At 40.1% G+C, this 17,978-nt stretch overlaps 1 protein-coding gene across 1 annotated transcript in view; it reads left to right on the top strand.

The window, feature by feature from the left end:
- Positions 1-17,419, top strand: part of LOC117536739 (short transient receptor potential channel 4-like) — a 28,473-nt gene extending 11,054 nt beyond the window's left edge. Inside the window, 15 exon segments of the mRNA XM_034201737.1 lie at positions 3,115-3,255; positions 3,841-4,017; positions 4,430-4,630; positions 11,272-11,617; positions 12,635-12,774; positions 12,873-13,073; positions 13,607-13,728; positions 13,901-14,096; positions 14,197-14,391; positions 14,632-14,673; positions 15,027-15,116; positions 15,881-15,967; positions 15,969-16,189; positions 16,191-16,267; positions 16,270-17,419. Coding sequence (XP_034057628.1) covers positions 3,115-3,255; positions 3,841-4,017; positions 4,430-4,630; positions 11,272-11,617; positions 12,635-12,774; positions 12,873-13,073; positions 13,607-13,728; positions 13,901-14,096; positions 14,197-14,391; positions 14,632-14,673; positions 15,027-15,116; positions 15,881-15,967; positions 15,969-16,189; positions 16,191-16,267; positions 16,270-16,493 — 2,460 coding nt within the window. The 3' untranslated portion in view covers positions 16,494-17,419.
- The last annotated feature ends 559 nt before the right edge of the window (positions 17,420-17,978 follow it).

Genomic DNA, 17,978 nt, shown 5'->3' with positions numbered 1-17,978 from the left:
CTGAGAAACTCAGGCAATGAGCCTCTCAACCATGGCATGTTGTCCACCTCCATTTGTGCCTTTTTGAGGACAGCCTCTTTGTCCCTTTTAGCCAAGGTTCTACTCCATACAGCATAATGACACTGAAGAGTGTACTCTAGGGATAACAAGTCCAAATCAAAATTAAAATCCGCTGGGTCCATTGTAGGTCGGTTCGTAATGTTACGGTGTGCAGGAAGCAGGACTCAAATGCAGATTTAAGTAGTGATGTTACGTATTGCGCCGAGGCTTCGGAGCATGTGTCGAGTAATCCCCGAAACTTTTTGTGAAGCATGTATCGAGGCTTGTATCGTTTTGGGCCAGTGACGTCATCGATGACAAACGAAGCCTCGCTGCCTGTCGATACCACGTGACTGCTTCAGGAAGCGATTCTGATCGGTTGAACCGTTGAACCACAACGCTCATAATACCTATGGATGTATAATAAATTACCCCTCCTGTACCTGGGCCCGCTGGTGACACGATGGAATTAAAAGAGCTCAGAACCTCACTTATATAGAGGTTGGAACATGTCATAAGTATAAATAGATACAAGCATAAATAAATGTAGGAAAAAAAACATGAATGAATAAATACAGGAATAAATATGTTACAGTGTTTTCAGTGAGATTCAGCTTGTGTGCTGTGGCTCAGCTGGTTCAACGACTCGTCGATACGTATTTTTTGTTGTTTATAAAAGCTACAGCTAAATGAGATAATGTAGTTAATAAATGTATTATTTGATATGGTTTAGCCTTTCTCAGGCTACAACATGGTTACGTTTATGAATATTATTAAGGAATACAAATCCCTCTTTGCAATGTTTACCAGCCTCCTTAGGCTTTTCAATCACAATCATTCAACTGGAATAAAAACAATATTGTTAACATGAAAATGATTTAATGTTGGTTGTTTAGAGTTATTCTAAGGCTTTACTCATTGGGAACTTGGTATGAGATAGAGCACACTGTTGAGATGTCCAATCTGCCTGTTTTACACACTTTGACCAACAGGGGGTTTGTGTTCAAATGAAGCCCATGATGAAGCCTCATGAGATGAACCCTTTTGCGAACCAATTGGCTGGAAAGCTTCAAAGCTTCATAAGGCTTCATCTCGCCATCACTAGATTTAAGTGACAAAATAATTCCTTTATTTCAAGGCTACAATATACAGAGACAGAACAGAACACTCACCGCAGTTTACTCACAACACAAGACGAACCGACACTGAACACAGGAAGAGACAAGACTAAATACAGGAAGGGGTAATCACAAGACGAGACACAGCCGGGCAGGGGAGGAGAAACACAAGGGCCACAGGTGAAAACAATCAGACAACTAGACACACCAGGGAAACTAACGACGGGAGGAAAAACACAGGAAGAAGGACCAGACAATATACAAGGATGAAAATACCCATAACCAGACAAAACTACAACACAGACAGATCCTAACAATAAGTAGGAAATACGTCACAGATATCTGTGTATATGAGATGAATAATCCCAATTTTGGGATAAATAAATTATATCTATCTGTATCTCATTATGATTATTGATATCCCTTTCTTTCCCCCCCTGCACCTTAAGGTTAACATGTGTCCATTTGTATTAAATGTCTCAATTACTGTAGGATGGATTTCCAATAACATGTATAGCAAAAATATTGCATGCTATCAAACTGAACTAAGATAGAGAGCTTGAGAAATATTAAAAATGATAGCCTGCTAAGTTTGCATTTTTGTTTTGAGCATGTTAGCATGCTGGTTTTACTCATTAATGTTACAGCCTCACATAGACGCACCAAATGTGCACTTTTAGTTTTGTTGTTTTCAATGTATAACAGTGCCCTCATGAGGTGAATGAAGAACTGGATTTACAGTTTATGCCAGGTAATATGTATTAATTGTGACCATAGCCGCGGGAAGTAGGGGTGCTGGGGGTGCTGCAGCGCCCCCTAGAATCTGGAGAATCACAGAACGGCCGGCCATCAAGGGGCGCTGACGGCTCGGTTCGCTCACGGCTGCCACCGCCCTTAATGTGTTTTTAAACGGCATCATTGAAGTTGACACATTTCACTAGCACCCCACCCCCTAAGCAAAATGACTTCCCGCGGCTATGATTGTGACTATACATATTTTAGGTGGAATATTTCCCTATAACCCTGTATACATTACAAATCAGCCACTGTTTAACTTTGTAGTAAAGTCAGTGCTGTAGATCCCCTTTTAGTGGGCATCACATAAAAGCACTCACAAGCTGAGTATTCCCCTTGGGTTCCTTGACACTTCACTGGTTGGCCTGTCAAATCATTTTACTGTCACACGTGGCTTCTCATGTAGAAAGTTGTCAAACAAACTACTACCTTCTAATTTCTTCAACAATAGTCTTAGTAAAGCTCTCTCACAAGAAGTAGAGCCCCTTATCCACATCCGTGTGATATGTAAAGGTCCTAATAGCATGGTTATCCTCCAACACTTCTCTGACTATCCCGTCTCTCTCCTCTATGTTTCCCTCACAACGAATCGGATAATAAGGCCTTCAATTAAAATAAACGAAAACAGCCAGCTGACTCCTCTGCAGCCTGCAGCCGGGTTTTCCCTCTGAATGACATGGGAATAGCAAAAGGGGCTTAGCTGGAGTGGAAGATAAGAGGAATCGGCAGAATGAGTTTCTGTCTGACCATAATGATTCCCTGTGAAATGTGTGAAATACTAAGACGCTGCGGACTATACCCTTTACAGCGGTCATGATATGGATGACATTTTGTCTGCAACTTTGACAAATGGGCATATTTTTCTTGATGGTATTTGAATTATTTTCGCAGCTCAAAGCTCCTGTTCTTTTGGCCTTGCTTATTCCATTTAACTCCACAGTAAAGACCTTTGATCTGTTCTCAGAGGGGAACAGATCAACTCTCTGCTGTTTTAAGCAAATAAATAGCTTCCACTGCATTGAACATGTCCGTTAAACCTGACAGAAGGAAAAGAGACTGATGTTTATACAATTCTAAAAGGCAACAAAAGGCCGAGGCCAAATGTGTTTCTTCAAATATTTGTTCCATCTGTGATTGAAGCGTTGACTCTCTCCTCTGAAAGGTGCCTCCTATCTTATTGGACAAGCAGTTCTCTGACTTCACCCCTGACATCACTCCCATCATCCTCGCTGCACACACCAACAACTATGAAATTATTAAGCTTTTGGTGCAGAAAGGCGTGTCAATGCCGCAGCCACATGAGGTGGGTAAAGCATTTGTATTTGTTGTTTTGATCAGTGAAATCTCACACCTCCAAAATGTCAAGAAGTGTTCAGGGAACAAACAAATCACTGCAGTTTTTACACTATATTATGTGGGGTTATAAAAGTGTTATATGTTCATTATTATTATCCATTTAGATTATACAGAAAATACTCTATGGAGCTTTTACAATTTAGAATGAGGTACTTAGTTAGTATCTGTTCAGTTTATACCATGAATTATTGACTAAAGATCCTATTTAAGATGTAATCAAATAACAGACCGTGACTGAATGTTTTCTGATGCTTTTCAAGCATCTGTGTTTTAAAGATTGTGATCTATTAAGAATTAAACTAAATTATTATTTATTTTTCCGTGATTTCGCATTATTTTTCCGTGATTCCGCATTTACGAGGTCAAAAACTTGTCAATGTCTAAATAACCCACCCAGACATGACAGTGATCATTACTTACATAATAGATACAGAGCCCTTACTGCAGGACCAAATCATGCACAGAAATGAGCACGTTACTAAACACCATGAAGCCTCATTAGAATGTGTTCATGCTCTGTTTGATGTTGCAGGTGCGCTGTAACTGTGTGGAGTGTGTGTCTAGTTCAGACGTGGACAGCCTGCGGCACTCGCGCTCCCGCCTCAACATCTACAAAGCGTTGTCAAGCCCCTCGCTAATTGCGCTCTCGAGCGAGGACCCCTTCCTCACTGCGTTCAGGCTCAGCTGGGAGCTAGAGGAGCTCAGCAAGGTGAAGAGAAACGTCCTTTTACAGGATTTGATTCGCTGTCTCTTGCATTCATTAACCTCTCACTGCCCTTCCATGATACCGTGATGTAACCTTCCATGAATTGTCCATTTATTAGCCCCACTTTTTTGTTAAATTGCTCTTGGTGATACAAATACAATAAAGGTTGAGCTGTGAAAATCCAGAGGAATTATAACAAATTATCGGTCCTCGCCTTGATGGTAGATTATTTCCACACGGGAAAAAAACAAAACTATCTTCTGTATATTTTAGAAGATATATAGCAAATACAAATGTCAGATCCTTTCTCGACATAAAACCTGAGATTTCCCATAATATATTGACTTGAATACAGCTCCAAGGTTTTTGCAGGAATATTGATGCTAAGCTGTATTCTGTATACACTCTTCCTAAGGTGGAGAACGAGTTCAAATCAGAGTATGAGGAGCTGTCACAGCAGTGTAAACAGTTTGCCAAAGATCTCCTGGACCAGACAAGAAGCTCCAGAGAGCTGGAGATGATCCTCAACTACAGAGACGACATCAACTTATTGGAGGATGAGGGCAACAACGACCTGGCAAGACTCAAACTAGCTATCAAATACCACCAAAAAGAGGTAAGCAAGGAATATAAAGGTATCCTGTTTTTGCTTAGAGCCTAATTTAAAGCTTTCTGAATGGATGAGAAGGCTGGGAAAAGAATGCAGTGAGTGAGTTACATCTGTAGGTAACTCATCCTGCCATTATATCACATTTTATATTATGAGATTTGAAACACAAGAAAGCAATAGTCTTTGAAGGACAAAACATATCAGGCAGAAAAAGTGTATTCTTTGTTCTATATTTAGGAGTAATTGGAAGGCAGCAGGGAATGACATCCTCCTGCCTATCAAAAAATGATAAAAGACACAGTCGAGAGCACCTGCCCCCTCTTGCTTTGATCTGTGACAGTCAGATATCTAATATCCCAGATTCAGCCTATAAAATTGTGCAAAATACAAGAAATCATGTTTTTTTCCAGGCTTCTCCACAAATATTTGTTGTACCCTCCTGTCCAGTATTGTTTGTCACATTATCTACTGCAGAGCTTGTTGTTAGATTTAAATGCAAATATACCCCATGCATCATTTACTCATTGTTTTCTGGCAAAGAGTGCCAAACCTGCAGGTTTTGCTGCAGCAAGCCAATCAATTCTCACTAGTGTCACTGCCTGAAAAATAATATTGTGTGGTGTAATGATGTTAAATCACCGTCAGGTACTTTTTTGACGGCGCCAGAAGCTGGTTTGAATAAGATTGTATGTTTTTACAGCTCACAAAAATGACAGAGCTGCAATTCAATTAACAAAGCATTACAGCGGCAAGGTAATAGTAGTGTTTCAATGTTAAGATTGTAACTGTTGCTGTGTGTGTAAGATATCTACTTTTTTAAAATAACAGGTAGATTTCTACACAAAATGCTGTTAAGTCAATTCAGTCAAGTTGTCGCTGAAAAGACAATAACATGTTGGGATTTCCTCATACAGTGCATCCAGTTAAACATACATTGTGTAATATTGAATGCAGAATATGAAGAACATTTGGTTTTAAAGCAGTGGAAAGCAGACAATAAATGAATATTGAGTACTTTCACTATGTAGTTTACCTTTCCTTGATTAGAGAATAAATTGGACCCTTTTATTCAGCAACTCTATGGGACGTGACATGCATTTAAAACGTATATTCATTATTATGGGATATGGTTTAGCCTAATAACTCCAGAGGAATACTTTACAGTCAACTGATTTTATGTGTTTTTCTGTTGTTTGATAAACATGTGTCAGTGGGTAGTCATTGACAATTAGTATGGGGAAAAGGCTAATTGAACAATTGAATATGTACATTTTATTTCAATCAATTATATTTTATTTGTGCTATTGCCTCAATGGCTAAAAGAATGTCTCTATAATGCATTGCATTTGATTTCAAATGTAATAGCTTAAACGTCTTATAATTGTTACTGATTACAAAAGATGTCTTCCGTACATTAATTAGTCAGTGATTGCTGTACTCAATGTACAATTATTTACTTGTACAGCCTACTTTTAAATGTTAGTGCTGTGGGTCAAAATGGAAAATCATAAAGTGATGCATGATATTTTTCTGGCTTGAATGGAGGATGCGGACCGTTTATAGCGTCACTGTTATGGGATGTCTTATGGCTTCCTCAGGCAATGAGAAAGGGGTGAGATAGATATGATGCTGCAGAAGTGTTCCGCTGTATATACAGGTGAAGCAAAATGATGAGGAAGCAGACACATTACTCCCGGGAGCAACTTATAATTAATTTAGCTGTCTATTGCCTGGCTGTCGGAGCAGATGCACTTTTGGAAGCGTCTTGATTAATGACGCTGCTGTTTCCACCCTCATCCATACAGTTGTTGTGCGTATTTCCTTTCTTGGCAGAGGAGCATGTTGAGTCACGAAAGGACAATTGGGAGTATCGCACAGGTGGTCATGATGATTGACAGTCTCCTGTAATCCAACCCCTCATCAACCTCTCTGTTGTTGGCAGTAAATATCTCATTGCACCCACAGTAATAACTCATCCTCTCCTGTGGTCGCTGCCACAACAGTTACCCTCCCTAATTATTCAGGACATGTCCCAATATGCCCTTCTCCCGCATCCAATCCATAACGCCCTCCGATCGCACCAGGACTTTGATAGAGGGCAGTGTCATGATGTGGGTAAAAATCCACCCAACTGCCCTTTAAAATGATAAATCTCGCAAATACCAACTAGACTGGTGGGCAGTCATTTCAAATAAAAGTAACTGTGTGTACGTGAATGTTATAAGGAATGATAACAGTCCTGTAGTGTATTTGATTATTTAAATTATCTCATAAAGTATCTTAATGCAACAGGTGAACATCAGCCATTGCAGCAAAATGTATCTTAACCCGTTTCCTAAAATCATATTACATATTTGCGTATAATGAAAAACGCAAAAAAAAACATGACTTTCATTCTCAAAATAAATCCAGGAAATATGTTGATTTCTGTAAATAAAACTCTGATTCTGCATTGGGAGACTTGCAGACAAAGATACATTGATTCACAGAGGTATTGCACATTATGTGGTAATGTAATTATGATTGTAATGTTTGTAGTATGTGAACCGAATTACTCTGAAGGAGGCTGTGTGAAATTTGATTTTATGTAAATTCCACCACACAAGCAAAAATCCCATTAACAGTTATCTTGGCAGCGCTGTTCCATAAGATGCAGCATTATGTGTGATCCTTCAGACAATCTTTAGTAAACAGTTCATTGATCCGGAAAGAGGAAACATTAAATGAGTGAAGTATTGTACAGCATTAAAGATGTGCTCCATAAAATTCCTAACAAAATGACAACAGATGAAACCGTTTAGCTTGTCTGTCAATATAACAGCGCTTTTCTTCTGAAGAGACGGTTAATGGCATGTGTGAGAAAATGTCACACACACACACACACACACACACACACACACACACACACACACACACACACACACACACACACACACACACACACACACACACACACACACAGAAGTGTTTCAAGTTATTGCTGCCTGTGACAGGTGATCTTTAATCCAAACAGTTCTGCCCTCTGCGAGGCATCGAGGGTTAAATGAACGCTTGGATGAACTGGAATGGCTTGAAAGAATGTTTTTGCAGAGAGCAGTTATTATGTTCAGGGCGTTTTGTCTGTGTTGGTATCTCCACTCATCTCTTTTACCGCTTTTGCAGACAAACACTCCAGCTCTTATAATTGGCACTCACGGGCACGGCACACGGTCGGAATTATTTCTTCTATAGCGGTGGCTGTTGATGATTGTCGCAGTGAGTGACCTTCAACTTAAAAACTGAAGGGCATTTGTCCTCTTAAGCCTCCTATGCATGGTGTGTGTTGGCACGCATTTCTATATTCATCCTTGCATGTGTGTGTGTTTTTTAACTTTGCTGCTGTTCCGAGGGTTTAGAAAATAAATCTGTTATGGTCTGAAAATAAATCTCAACAGGCCTCCGGTCCAAAGAGCTGAGCGAACAGAGCAGTCTGCGCTTTGATGCAGCGGGACGCCAAATCAGACACATTTGATAACTAACACATACGCAATAAAGTGCAGATAATCCCCTTTACCTCCCGGAGGGTTTCAACAGAGGATTACTCTCATTTCTACTGATGTACTTACACAAATGTATGTGAATACATCGAAGATTCACAGTGTGAGGACAAACAGACCTTCACTTTATTGTTGTGATTCTCAGAGGCACCCAGGGAAACCTGTCTCCTACATGCTGTAGTTTGACGTTGCCCCCTTGTGAAATCTCATAAAAACTGCAATTTGGCATTTCAAAATGTTTATTGTGCAATTCCATTAAAATGGAATTGCACAATAAAATGTGCTGTGGAGTAAAGGATCATTATTAACAATCAATTGTTTATGCAATTTCTCGGCAACACGTATCAGTCTTCAAAGTTCAGTAGTCCAGTATGAACAGCCTTTAAATTATAGTTTTCCTAACATGACAAATGTGGATAACTCCAGTTCATTTCCCAATGCAATTATTGCAAGGTGATGTGTATTCAAACAAAGTATAAGAATATCATATTATAAGGACAGATTTCTTCCAATTGTGAACTAAATGACCAGACATATCTCATGTAGTTTTGTTAGGGAGATGTTGTGCTTAATGTAATCTATCATCCATCTTTTGTATTTAAAAATATTGATTTATTTCGACATATATCAGAACAGAAACATGCAGTTGTAAGTCAGTGTGTGGCAGTGTGAAAGCGCAGTTGAGGAGTTTCAGCAGATATATCATCTTTGTGAGGCTGCAGGGAAACTTCACACAGTAGGAAGCACCCTCAATTGTCGTCTCACACTTCTAATGTAAGGACTCTTCTGGCACCTTTGGACAGCTGACAGTGTGGAGAAGCAGGAAAGGTGTTAAAAATATACTTTTCCATCGGGACTTTAGACCAGGAGGGAATGATTTTGAGTTGTGTGAAGAAGCCAACGCCGAAACATATGACACTTCACTACTGCTGAGTTTTGGAAGTGGTGGTGGTGACAGAGAAAGGGATAGTAGAATAGCAGAGGTGTGTGACGGGGTCGGTCTTTCCCCCAAATGGAAAATAGAAAGGTAGATGTGTGTAAGGAATGGAAGGTACAGTCAAGAGGATTCTGGTTCAAAATATTCAAAGTACTACAGCAGCATAAAGGAAATGAACAAAACAAATTACATTAGTAAGCTCTTTATATTTTCATTGAGGCCAATGTAAGAGACGGTGCTATAATTGCTTAGCTTGTATTTTACCTATTCTTAACTACTGTATATTAAACAGGCAAGTTCACTTTGTCTTCCTGTATAATAAAATACTGTGAAAAACAAAAATAAATAAAAACACATTAAGACACAGGTTTCCTTTGTTAAGTCGATAATCCCATAAGGTTTTGGAAACGTTATTATTGCAGCTGTTTTGCTAAAACAAATACATATCAGCATGGATACATTTCCTAATTATAACGCGAATTAGCTTAATTTCTGACCTCATTAGCTTCACTGTCGGGGTTTAATACATCATGCTGATTAAGCCAAGATATCAGGCAGCTCAAGTGCCTCTTGTTCACCATAATTAATTAGGAACAGTGTTTTGACAAGCAGTGAAAGATAAAGGCTCAAAAGGAACGTATTGTTTATGGACAACTTACTTGTACCCCATACAAATCTAAATACCTGCGACCAAATGGGTGTTATAAAATAATCACAGCTGTCTTCAAATTGATAGAAACAATTATATTTCCTGCTGCTGCAGAATTTAAAACAATGGCTCCATTTTTTGTATCATATTATTCACGGAGCTCATGTACTTTATCAGAAGATTTAGCCTGCACCCCTGGGGCAGCTTCAGACTTTGGTTGCAAACATTTGATTTGCAGATTTATCAGGTTCACACCATAAAATAAGTCATATAAAAAGGGGAAAATCAGCAGGTAGCTTTTCCACTTTTTTAATCCCAAAAGTTAACATTTGGTATAATGCTTGTATAGCAACTCTTAGTGTAGAGCGACAGCCAACATTTCTTGCAACATATATAGCTAGCTATTCTCCCCCTCCCCCCCACATAAAGAGGGTAGAGAAATAAGAGTACCGTCTTCATCTCCACTCATCCATGAAATTCATCCCCCTCTGCATTACCTCACAAGTTTTGTGGCCACACTGTAGTCAAAGTATGGAAATATGAGCCATTTTACTCCAGACCCTGACACAGATAGGGATCTCTGGTTTCCATGGTAACGAGGCTGCAGAGTTGGTGAATTGGCACCCGACGGTGCCGTCGACACTTTGACTCTGATATAGAGGCTCAACGTGATAATGACGATGATAACACTGTGTGCCTGTGTAAGTGTGTTTGCATTTTCCCAAGCTGTCAGAGGCATTGATACAACACAGAGTTTGTTTGTTTGTTTGTTTGTTTGTAGGAATTCAGATTCCTAATGTCACCAGATGCTGCCCATGATGCAGTCCATTTGGCTGAGGCAGTCCCACAGCACACACACAGTTTGGCATCATGTGAAATCTGTACTCCGTTACCAAGAGGAGTATAACAAAAACATTTCCCATGTTATTCCTTTCATTGTTGCAGTGTCATAAGGTATCGGTCCCACAGGAACACAAAACATCAACAACAGGAAAGATGGCAAAATATTTCCCACATGTTGATTTGCGTTCCAACCACTTTCAATTAATCTTGTCAATGTCATGCAAGATGAAGTTCTGATCATATTCAGACATCTCGGGAAGGAGTGATCTGGTATCATCTTCAAGAAAATGCTTTTAAAAATGCCATGCACTCATAAAAAACATTTCTTGTAAACATGATTTTTTTTACCGACTTCAGTCCCTTTATGTGTTTTTGTGTCAACGCAGCCATGATTCCCTTCTTACTGTATATGTGTGTTGGTGATAGCTCTTCAATGTTGTACACCACCAACATATCCCACTCCTACGTATCCTCTGAGCTGGAACTTGCTGCAGTTTCTAATTATGGCATATGGCCACTGGGGCCTTATGGTCTGTGAAAAACTACTAAATTGCCTCAGGCTGAGGATACTGTCTCCCAGCAGTCTTAGTGCTGGAATCATGCCTAAGACGAGTGTATGAGGAGTTATTTTTAAATCTGTATTTCCAACAGAAAAGTTGAACTATTCCCTTGTTTCATTTAGTTTGTAGCGCAGCCAAACTGCCAGCAGCTCTTAGCGTCCCGGTGGTACGACGAGTTCCCCGGCTGGAGGCGGCGCCAGTGGGCAGGGAAGTGCATCACCTGTGTGTTCATCGGCCTCCTCTACCCTGTGTTTGCTGTCTGCTACCTCATCGCTCCCAAGAGTCGCCACGGCCTCTTCATCCGCAAGCCCTTCATCAAGTTCATCTGCCACACGGCCTCCTACCTGACCTTCCTGTTCCTGCTGCTCCTCGCCTCCCAGCACATCGTCACCACCGAGCAGGACCGGCAGGACAGGCAGGGTCCGGCTCCGACCACCGTGGAGTGGATGATCCTGCCCTGGGTGCTGGGTGAGTAAAAAGGGTGATGTATCCTAATGACTTTGGTGATGCCCAGACGTTTCCTCTAACTCTACCATAGGAATGACAATGTGGCTCAGTGAATTGTCTCTACAACCATTGAAGGGATTGCCGTGAAATTGCACTGCAGAATGAATTGATATGTATACCGTTGGGAATCCCTAATCTGTTCATCCAGATCCATTAACAAGCAAACACTTTAATTTGGTTAAAGATTGGTTAATCACCTAATAGCTTAGAAAAAGTAAAGACATCTAAGCCTGACCTTGCATTTATTGCTAATCTAATGTTAGCGTACAAACATGCAAAACTAAGATGGAGAACATGGCAACATTTAAACCTGCTAAGCATTATTATAATACCTTTACCTGCTCCGCCCAGCTGAGAAATTATTCTTATGTGACTCTTTTGCACACTTCGAATCCCAAAAAGACTTTTAGAAATATCTGCCTACCAGTTACTTTATATGTTATTAATCCATGGTTTAATAATATATATATATATATATATATATATATATATATATATATATATATATATATATGATTAGATTAGATTAGATTACTTTATTGTCATTACAAAAATGCAAGCACAGTGTAACGAAATTTCAGGAGGGTCTAACCAGAGTGCAAAACAGTCAGTTACATACACAATTATCAGAAGTATGTACAAAATAAATGATACAAAAATAAAGGTAAATAGATGGGAAATGTATAAATAGGAATAAATACACAGATAATAATAAATACAGTGAATACAGAATGCGCTTCAGCACAGCACACGACAACAACTAGGCAGTATGGGACAGCGTGGTGTTCATTGTCAGCAGTTTGACTGCTGAAGGGAAGAAGCTGTGCGTAGTCCTGTTTGTTCTACCCGGGAGGCTGTGGTAGCGTGTCCCAGAGCGGGTGCCACGTAGGGGGATAAACAGTGTATGGTTGGGGTGGGAAGAGTATATAAATATATATATATATTTATTAGATAATCAGTTAATCTCTGTCCTTCTAGGATTCATCTGGGCAGAGATCAAACAAATGTGGGATGGTGGTTTCCAAGACTACGTCCATGACTGGTGGAACCTGATGGACTTTGTCATGAACTCTCTATACCTGGCCACCATTTCTCTTAAGATTGTAGCCTACACTAAGGTAAGCTAATATTTAAAAAACAGTGATGAAAGGGACAGGTTTAGGTTAGCCTTCTTGTGTTCTCACTTTATATGTTTGCCATCCTTTGTCCTGTTCAGTACAGTGGGAGTAAACCCAGGAACCAGTGGGAGATGTGGCACCCAACACTAGTGGCTGAGGCAGTGTTTGCCATAGCCAACATTTTCAGTTCCCTGCGCCTCATCTCGCTCTTCACTGCCAACTCTCACCTGGGGCCGCTGCAGATCTCTCTGGGGAGAATGCTGCTGGACATCCTGAAGTTCCTCTTCATCTACTGTCTGGTAAAACACTGTTATCATTTGTGTACCCAGGCGGGAATATAAACATGCAAACATAAACATATGGATTGACCTAAATCAGGGGTGTCAAAACTTTTTTCACTGAGGGCCACATACAGAAATATATTTGAAAGGCCGGGCCACAGCATGGCTTTCCATAGGGTTTAATTGATGTTGTTACAAAAGGTGTTGCAGCTCATTCCTTAAAACAGAAATCTCAGACTGCTTATAATAAGCGGAAATATGAAGGGTATATTTCAAACTTGTTATGCAAATAAGGTATTGGACATTTTTTATCAAATTTTTTCAAATGTAATTGCCTGAATTTATTTGAAAAGTGGGAATACTAATGTGTATTATCTGTTTACTATAAATACATTTAAGAAGTACAGTATAAGAAAAGCACCAGTTTCTGGTGTGGGCCATATTCCATTTTACTTTAAGATTTTTTTGAGGCCCATTTCAAAATGGCCATAGTTTGGACACCCCTGACCTAAATAATGCATCCACTCCACCCACACTCTCTTCTTCTTCAGGTCCTACTCGCTTTTGCTAACGGGCTGAACCAGCTGTACTTTTACTATGAGACAAAGGCTTCAGATGAGAGGGGGAAATGCAAAGGCATCCGCTGTGTGGAGCAGAATAACGCTTTCTCCACGTGAGTTCACATGAATCTAAACTTGCTAGCATGTGTGATGTTGTGAAATTAGGTGGCAAAGTAAGAAACAGTTGTGTGTATATACTTTTAAAAGTATGTGAAACGTTTTCATGTTGCTTAGAAGAACTGATTTTAAAGCTGTTTTTGAGTGACACCTGTGTTTCCTTCACAGGTTATTTGAGACCCTGCAGTCTCTCTTCTGGTCCATCTTCGGTCTGATCAACCTGTATGTGACCAACGTGGATGCAGACCATCAGTTCACAGAGTTTGTCGGGGCCACAATGTTCGGCACTTACAACATCATCTCACTGGTGGTGCTCCTCAACATGCTGATAGCCATGATGAACAACTCCTACCAGCACATTGCAGTGAGCACAGATCAAACATATTGAGAACAAAAAGCTGCATGAGTGTTTGGAATAGATAATGTCCGCAGTGCTTTTGATCTAGCCCTAATCTCTGTTTCAGGACCATGCGGACATTGAGTGGAAGTTTGCTAGGACAAAGCTGTGGATGAGTTACTTTGAAGAAGGGGCCACACTGCCGGCCCCTTTTAACATCATCCCCAGCCCCAAATTATTCTTGTACTTTTTATGCTGGATCAAAAGGCATGTGTGCAAGATAACAGGATCCAAGCGCAGTGAAATCTTTGGAAGTCTCGGAGTAAGTCAAACACAAAATCACACTTTAATATAGTAAGTTTCACAGGGATAGAAAAAAGGGTTTGTTTGTCTTTAATTAAAAGTATGTATTGTTTTGTGCTTCAACACTAAGAAGCCATATGGAGTGAAACCCACACTCAGCAAAGTAATACAAATGTGCAACACTGTGAAGAAAAACGATGTCCTTTCTTATCTCCCACTCTTTTACTTACTCATTCTTTGGTACCTGATGTCTTTGCAGAGGCGAGCAGCAGAGAACCTGAGGATAAACACTCAGTACCAGGTAAACAAAGTCAAACAAGCTGCGAATGATTACTGCCATCTGCTAGTGTGTGTGAGAGACAGCGCACACGTTCTGCTCTTCGACTGCCTTTCCACGCAATTTCTATCTGTCAATACAATCTCATACAAAGGCTTTACAATTACACCCAGTGGGATGTTCATCTCCAGTCTCTTCTTCCTACTTGTCATTATCTGCAGGTGGTTATTGTAAACGTTTCCGATGAAGCTTATCAAGTATTTCCTTTTGTGCATGTATAAATGGAACAATTGACAGTGAGTTTTGAATTGAAGCGACTCTTTCATTCAATATTAGAGGATGTTATTGTGTTCATATTCCCTTTTTAACCGATGTAGGAGGTAGTGAGGAACTTGGTGAAACGTTATGTGGCCGCCATGATTAGAGACGCCAAGACAGAAGAAGGCCTGACTGAAGAGAACTTCAAGGTAGGCACAGTTTCTGGTCAATATATCAATATTTACCTCAAGTGACAAAATGTACTTGTCCATGCACAGAGATTGTTCTGCAGTCGGCATAATGCTTTATGGCTTCTTTTCAGTCATTGTTTTGTTTTTCTGGCAGAACTTCTGGCTGCTTTGATCAGTGTTATTTTCAGCCTCAACAAGCCGTTTTTAACACTATACACTTGAAGGAACCTGCTCAGTACCAAAACATATTGGAGCATTTGGCTGCTTAAAAGCAGATACTTCTCTAAGGAGATTGTGGAGCCAGAAAGGAGTGAATGTTGGACATTTATCAGGTGGACATAAACAACTCCAAATGCATGCTAATGTGTCTTTGTTACTAATAGGTGCCTCATCAACCTGAAGGTGAGCCAGTGTTTTGTTTATAGCTCTGCTTCCCTCAGGTGGCTAAACAAATGAGTTCTCAAAAAAAGAGAATTCAATCGGCCATCGTTTAGCATCATTCCATTCTGGCTTGTTAAGACATATTGTCAATTGTTTGTCCCTTGTGATTTAGATGAAAATCCTAAGACCATTTAAATGTTCTTTTTATGCCTTTGGAGAGAAAAGAGCTGCCGTGTCATTATTATGAAGTAGTACGCTCTGCCCACTTAGTATTGACTGAGATGAAATTGAAGCGATACTCTGCACAGCGCTGCGCAAATACAAACAACTGGGGCTAGTAGTTGAATGATAAGCATGACTTGATTTACCAGGGGAGCTCACTCTTTGCTTTGCTCTCCCAGGAGCTGAAACAAGACATCTCCAGTTTTCGATATGAGGTGATGGGCATGATGAAGACAGGGAAGCCTGCTCTTCAGGGGGCAAAGGCCAGGCAGCTCAGCAGAGTCCAGCCTTGCTTACCCCAACTTGTCGCTCAAGGTTTCTCCCGCCCCCCAGAGCAGCCAGGGGAAAAGCAAACACAACAGATTCAAGATCATCGCATCCATCCTGAAGCAGAGCTGTTCTTCAGCTTCACCGAGACCGCCCGAGGTCTTCAACGGGCTGCCTAACGGACTGGTGGTCTCCGAGGAGAGCTCAAGCAAAAGTCAAGCCACAAAGAAATCCCCCCAAAGATGACATTGACTTTGGCTTGTTCCAGACACTGGAACACTGGGGCAGCAGCGAAGCCACATCGGGGCAGGAGAGATTCCCAGAGAGATGTACTCTTTGTCAGAAGAAGCGGGGGGGCCGGAGGTCTCAGACGCAGAGCAGCGAGACAGAGAGCAAAAGGATATAGGTGAGAGAGGACTCCTGCTGACAGAGAGGGAGGAGGAAACTGCAGTGAACGAGGCCAAGGAGGAAAACAGTGAGGTCATCAACACCAACAGCAGCTCCGATGAAGGTGGCAAAATATGAACTGATGAAAACGATAAAGAGTTTAACCTGCAGTGACTCAGTAGCTATTGGATGTGTGTCAGGGTCATCCGAAGAAGAAGCATAAGATGTGAAACTACCTAAATAAATAACCACCGGCTAACTAATGTTGGAATGAAGACAGACAATCAGCTTCAACCGAGGACGATATTAATTGAGTTATTATAAAACGAATGATCAGACTTGATCTTTGGAGATTCAGGGAGGCCTTTGGTTTGTGTTTTAAATATATTAGCAGTGGAGATGCAGCAAAGGTAAATGTGGATTTAGATCTTAGGATTGCTCATCTTATCTCATCCCTGATGATTGGAAAGTAATTATTTTCTGAAACTCATAATTTCCTCTATATTTGACCCCCTCTCCCTTACCTGACTTCATTTTAAGTTATATACTCACTTTCTTCTGTCCTTCATCATTGTCTCTCTACCTCTTTTTCCTTCCGTTTATCTCTACACCGCTTCACTCCCTGTTTCCTTTATCTCACTTGAGCAATAGATGTGTTCTGTTTTAGACCCAACTCTCTGCCTTACTTTGTCCGTTTCTGCACTTTGCACACTTTACACTGGCATACAGTATCTCAAAGATGTGTCGAGCTCTGATCATGCAACAACAATTCTGTCAATGTTTTTCTATGCAGAAACCTGGGATTGTGATACTCATCATTCACTGGTACGTTTAATGGTGACAGTTCATGACCAGTATTCTCGTATGTACAGTAGAAAACGTGGAACAATGAGATAAATACAATATGAACACAGCCTATAAACCATTAAAAGAAACATATTATTAATGTTTTCTCACTCCTACAGAAAATAAAATGTTATTTTGAAGAGATTTTCTGTTTTTAACTTGTACCTTTTAGATGTCATGTTTGAATGAATGATGTTAGATGATTAAAAAAAAACATGTATATTTCCTTTTTTGTATTATTTGTCTTGTTCTACAGATTGCAGACAGATAGAACCATGAATATATCAAGAAATTAACTTTGTGTGCTGACAATATTGTATCTTAGATAACATAGTTAAGATTTATGTTCAACAATGATAATGTTTTCTAAATATACTAAGTGTTTTAAATGTGGTTATCAGAGCAAGGGTAATCAAAGCTCTGGGTTAACATTGCAAGGATTTAGATTTTAGGAGTAAATTCATTTCATCTTGTCTCATCCATGAAGATTGGAAAGTAATTATTTCCTAAAACTGATAATTTCCTCTCTTTCAGTCCTATGAGTTTGTTAATTGAATCTCATAATTAGATTGCAGACATTTGGGAGTCCTGCTCAATCAATTAGGAGCAGGGTGATGATGAACCAGCGATATATGATGTGTGATTTTGTTTCTGTTTTCTGTTAATGAAGGTCTCAAATGTGTAATTAATGTTACATTTCGTGCTAGTAGCTAATCAGCAGATTCCAAACATTTGCTAAGTGTTTCCTTTCTCCCTGTAAAACTGGGGTATTAGCTC

The sequence above is a fragment of the Gymnodraco acuticeps genome, unplaced genomic scaffold (assembly GCF_902827175.1).
Source record: "Gymnodraco acuticeps unplaced genomic scaffold, fGymAcu1.1, whole genome shotgun sequence".
NCBI lineage: Eukaryota > Metazoa > Chordata > Actinopteri > Perciformes > Bathydraconidae > Gymnodraco > Gymnodraco acuticeps.
The sequence above is the reverse complement of the archived record's forward strand: the minus strand, read 5'-3'. Positions and strand labels throughout refer to the sequence as shown.